The following is a 5,720-nucleotide window of genomic DNA, read 5'->3' on the forward strand; positions in this document are numbered from 1 at the left end:
TGTGCCGTGAATTCTGTATGTGTGATGATTACAGCTGGAAGATGACTGAATTGTTGACAAATGAAACAGTGGAGATTGGGGGTCCATGGTAACAGTGCTGTGTTTCAGTTTTGCACATGCCATCCGTGGCCCAGAAATGTATGGGTATGGAGTACTGAGTTGAGAACGTCCTTAGGGTACTGTGTTCTTGGAGCACGCTGTAAGCATTGGGTGTAAATTAAAATACAAAGACTACGTTTATGTGCAGCATTTCTACCAGAACACTGCAGCCCTACACCTCCTTCTACGTCTTTGTGTCCTGCAGTTTGCCATTGTCTTCAAAACTCCAAAGTATAAAGACATCAACATCACCAAACCTGCTTCTGTGTTTGTCCAGCTTCGGAGGAAGTCAGATTTGGAAACAAGCGAGCCCAAGCCTTTCCTTTACTACCCTGAAATCAAAGGTAACAGTGGACTAGGCTCTTGTGCTTGTTCTGCTGAGAGAACACTGATTAGAGTCAGCTCGTCACATCCTGGACAGCTTCCTGGAAACTGCTCAATCCATGCCCTGTATTTTTAGAGAAGAGATAGGTAATATATTGAGGACATGGAATTAATTAGTCTAGCCTCTAAAAATAATGCTATCTTTACCAAACGTGTATGAGATTTAAACCCTGGACAGTCTGTCTTTGAATTGAAAATCCTGTTTATTGAGTAGTTCAGAATCAGACAGGAGAGATGAAAACCAAGACTCGCTGCTCAGGTGAAAGAGCCCACCAGTCAGCAGTGTGTCGGTCAGCATCTGCGATGACTGTGGCGATGCAGCCCCCTGCAGATGGGGAGGCCAGCTGGGCTTGGAGGGTGTGCCCAGAGCCTGGGGGTTTCGCACAGGTCTAAGGGGCAGCCAGGCCACCCGCACTTGAACTGATGGTATCTGAGTCACTGGGGAGCTGCTGAGAGCCAGGAGGTGGGCAGTGGGTCAGAGCATGATGCAAGGCCAGGTGAGCAGTGTGGGCCAGGAGAAGTGCCATCCCTCCGTAGTGGGGGAAGGGAGTGGATCTCAAGCCACACGACCATGGTGTCTGGGTAACAAGGGAGTCAGGGTACCTGGACGTAGCAGAGGCCAGGGTCACTCCCCAGACGTACCTGGCTGCACAGAAGACAGAGAAAGAGCAGGCCAGGGAAGAGAGGAGCTAGGTCAGTCAGCACTTCAGGGGTGTCTTGGTCTGAGCCCACCACCCCAAGGAGTCCTGTGCTTTGCTGTAGCTGCTGCTTCTGTGCCCGGCCTTGGGTTTTCACCTGCAGTAAGCTCCGACTCTGAATGAGGCCCAGAGACCATACCGGGCACTCCCTCCCCACCCTCGTCTTCTGGGATAGGAAGGCACTCTGATGAGCTATGTGTCCTCCTGGGCCACGACCTCCTGTGGCTGGGTCAGGTGTGGGTGTGTTCACCACTCTGCCAGCATCTCCTGGAAACCCCAGTGTGGGTGCCGGTGGGCGTGGGTGTTAGTGGGTGTGGACAGCTGCGCAGCCCTTCCTAGTTTTTACCACCTCCTCTCACTTCCCCCTTCGAGCTGCCTGAGGTCTTGTGGTGCCTGGGCCTCACACCGAGCTACATCCACAGCCCTTTTTATTTTTTACTTTGAGATGGGCTCTCACTAAGTTGCCCAGGCAGGGCTCCTCCTTATGATCCCTCTGCCTCAGCCTCCCAGAATGCTGGGATAGCAGGCATGCACCAACATGCCCAGCCATGATTCATATTTCGGCAGTGAACTGAGATTCTATGTAAGGAGAATAGTCATATGAGTAATGAGGTCAGCTATGATTAGCTGTGAGGTAACTGATGGGGAAGTGTTGTACCTCTGGTCACCCCCACAGTCCTCTCTACAGCGCCATCCTGGCCCACACCACCCCAGCGTTAAAAACAAGGCAGGATCTTTCTGACAAAAACTGAAGTATCAGAAATAGGACAGTTGTTGAGTACTGGGCCTCTGACTGAAAAAAAGAATGCCACATTGACTGTTCAGTGCAAACAAAAAAACTCCTTCACCCAAAAGAGGAAAGGCAGAAAAATGGAACATAGGGTAGGAAAATCACAAACAAAAAAGAAAGAGAAACAGGAAGAAGTAGGAATGTGCAGCAGACCACAGAGGCGGTGACAGAAGTCAGGCATGGGGCCCCAGGTCCATCTCTCCTTGAGTGTCTGGGGTCCATGCGTCTCCCTTGTGGTGACTGTTCAGACCATAAGGCCAGCACCAGCTGTCAGTACTTCCTGCCTTGTACCAGCTCGTTGGCAGGTCCTGAGCATAGGTGACCAGTTGTGCATGCCACTCTGGTGACTGGGATGATCGGGAGCTCTTGGTGGAACACTGAAGCCATGCGCTCCCTAGGGTAACCCAGGTCACCACTCAGGACTTCTCCGCACTCACCTTCGCTTTGCCCACATGATCTCTGCTGAGCTCATTCCACCCCGGGCACCTCTCACCTCTGCTTCCTGTCATCCTTCACCTCTGCAAACCAGCACCATCCAGCCTCTCTCCTCCACTACCTGTTCCCTGCCAACACCTACTCCTATGCTGCTGCTGGTCCATGAATCGGCACCATGCCTTTGCCCTGTTACCATGCAGCCAGTGTGTCATAATTCTTTGTCCCTGCCATATGGCTCCCTGTGGATGCTCAGGAAGTATCAGCCAACTTGGAAGAGGGGTTTTGTGTGACCAAGTATCAGTAATGTTACCTTTCTATTCTGCATCTCCGGAGCCTGGATCTGTGGTGGCAGCCTGACCTCACCCTTCCTCCACACACACCTCTCTACCTTACACACATATATTACACTAGACTGCAGTCTGTGTACTTACTGAGATACAGAAATTTTCAAAGCATCAAGTCCAGCCATCAGAGGTAAACCGTTTCTCACTTTATGTGTGCAGAATGCTACAGCCTCAGACCCAGAGTCAGAATCACTGTGGCCTCTCTTCCTCCTTGCATGCTTTCTGTTTCCCTTTGTGATGTACAATACCCTGAGAATTGGTAGCCTGTGCGTGGAAGCTCCTGTAACCAACTGGATCTTTCCTCCAATTCCCCTTCCTGTGCACACAGATAAAGAGGAAGTGCAGCGGAAGCGGCAGAAGCTGATGCCCAACTTCTCAGACAGCTTCGGCGGCGGTGGTGGCAGTGGCAGTGCGGGCACAGGAGGCGGAAGCATGTTTGGTGGTGGTGGTGGAACAGGAGGCACTGGCAGCGCTGGACCAGGTACTCAGAGAGGCTGTGCCCTCCAGAGCTCCTCTGGGGTGGGCAGGGCATCTTTCTCCTGTTTGGGACCTTCTGGCCCATCTGTGGGTGCAGTGGCTGTGATACCATGAAATGTAAGGCCTTGCTGGGCTTGGTGGTGTTGGCCTGAGGCAGCGAGGAAGGATCGCTGCAAGTTGGAGGCCAGCCTGGGGTACACAGTGAGTTCAGGGCCAGCCTGAACTACATATGAGACCCTGTCTCAAAAAAGAAAAAAAAACAAAAAGAATGTGAAGCTTCAAACTAATTAAAACCTCCCTACACATACCTTTGTTTTTCAAAGACATGCATCTTCATTCTACAACAAGTACCCACCTCTCTCCGCAGATCACTTTTGGTGGCTTCTGTTACCCGTGGTCAACTTCAGTCTAAAAATCCCAGTAGTTGCCTTGACTCCTTAGAAATGATGGCCATATAACTCATGTCACAGTATATCATTATGATTGTTCTGTTTTATTATTATTAGATATTTTACTGTTCCTAATTTACAAGTTCAACTTTATTGTAAGAGCATGTGTACAGTATAGGAAAAGTGGAGCACACAGAGTGTGGCCTGCTCCTGGCTCCAGGTGTCCCCAGAGGTCTTTGGGCCCAGGCCTGGTGGGGAAGAGGGCACACAGATGAAGAAGGGGAAAGGCCCCCCAAGGCCTGTTATCCAAGGAACACTTCTCTAAATATTTTGGTATAGATGGGCCTGGTAGTACTCACTTGTAATCCCAGGACTCAGGAGGCTGAGACAGGAGGATAGCTGCAAATTCAAGGACAGCATGGGCTATAGAGTGAGACCCTGCCTCTAAATAAGTGCATTGGTATATTTGCCCTCTGCTTTATTGGAGGGGCAATTTTATTGATACTATTAGGAAATATTGAAAAGATACACAGGCGCATGCGTGAGCGCGCACGCACACACACACACACACACACACACACACACACCTCTACCTTATACACATATATTACACTGGATTGTAGTCTGTGTACTTACTGGGATACAGAAAATTTCAAAGCATCAAGTCCTGCCATCAGAGGTAAACCGTTTCCCATTTTTATGTGTATGTCACAGTAAATATTTACAAATTTCTCCTGAGCACAGCTGCGATGGTCACACGAGATCTTTACTCACTTGTTTCTGTTAGCAGCTCATGTCATTGCCCCTGATGTGTGCATTGTCCTGAATGCCCCCCCGCCCTGGTGCTAACATGGGCACTCCTGGTGATGACTCTGCCCAGGGTGATTTACCAGCACCATTTTAATGACTCAGTAATTCATCAAAAAGGAAAACCTTAGTCTGGCTGATCCGAAAGTAGCATCCTGTCTTCTCTGTCTGAGTAAAATGACCACATCAGGGGCTGGGGAGATGGCTCAGTGGAATAAGTGCTTCCCTGGCAAGCGCAAGGACCTGAGTTCAATCCCCGGTTCTGCAAAATAAAAATAAATAAAATGACCACATCGGAGGGTAGGATGGCTGGTACTGGCTGCGTCCAGAGACCATCCCGGTCATCCTGTCCCCGAGGCGTGTGAGGAGAACCCAGTGGCCATCTTTCCATGGGCACCACTGTGGTTTCCTGGGTCACCTTGGTTTTCTTCCTGCAGGGTGATTTTCTCTTCTCCTCAGGCCAGGCTGAGATAGGGTGCATCCTCCTGAGAGCTCATCCCTTGGCCTGGGACCCAGAGACCTCAGCTGTAGCTCCCCACTGCTGGGCTTGGGCGCCCCCTGACTTGCCTTGGTTTAGCTCTGCTGGTGTGGACCTCTGGTCATCCTGTGTCCCCTCAGCATGTCTTCCTAACTCTCAGCCCAAGGAAGACACTAGGGCCTGTCAGACCTTGGCTGGAAGGCACCCACAGCGCCATTTGTTTTATCTTGCCGGTTCAGGGTACAGCTTCCCACACTATGGATTCCCGACCTACGGTGGGATCACCTTCCATCCCGGAACCACCAAGTCCAACGCTGGCATGAAACATGGTGAGTAACACATTTTTTTAATAGCAGGGACTCTTACATGCCTTGACTGCACTCTTTTTTTTAAGATTCGGCTTTTCATTCCACAGTCAGGCCACACTTTGTTCCATAGAATAGAGCACAGCTCCCCTGTAGTCTGTGTGGCTGCTGTAACGAGAGCGCTGTGGCCTCTTCAAGCACTGGCTGAGGTCAGTGGCAGAATCGGGATTTGAACCAGGTCTGCCCACAATACCTAGGTGCTCAGGAGAGCCTGTCAGACAACATAGTCAGACCAGAAATGGTCAACACATTAAATGCACACCCAAGAGTGAGACCATGTCTCTACCCCTTGCCGTGGTCAGTAGCTTAAAGAAAAAAAATCACTGGTCTAATTTTAAGAGTTTTAAAAATTTCACTTCCCTCCAATACATGGAAGACTTTCATTTCATTTTCCTCTTTTACAGATAAATAAATAATACCTAAGCTTTAAAAGCCTGTAGTTTAAAAATACATA

At 49.9% G+C, this 5,720-nt stretch overlaps 1 protein-coding gene across 2 annotated transcripts in view; it reads left to right on the forward strand.

Annotated features, from left to right (window-relative positions):
- Positions 1-5,720, forward strand: part of LOC101577398 (nuclear factor NF-kappa-B p105 subunit) — a 34,360-nt gene that overhangs the window by 3,321 nt on the left and 25,319 nt on the right. For both annotated transcript variants that reach the window (XM_023703888.1, XM_023703887.1), the window contains exons 3-5: positions 305-443; positions 3,079-3,231; positions 5,141-5,230. In XM_023703888.1, coding sequence (XP_023559656.1) covers positions 305-443; positions 3,079-3,231; positions 5,141-5,230 — 382 coding nt within the window. The remainder of the gene's footprint in view (positions 1-304; positions 444-3,078; positions 3,232-5,140; positions 5,231-5,720) is intronic.

Source organism: Octodon degus, unplaced genomic scaffold (assembly GCF_000260255.1).
Source record: "Octodon degus isolate 3935 unplaced genomic scaffold, OctDeg1.0 scaffold00183, whole genome shotgun sequence".
Taxonomy (NCBI): domain Eukaryota; kingdom Metazoa; phylum Chordata; class Mammalia; order Rodentia; family Octodontidae; genus Octodon; species Octodon degus.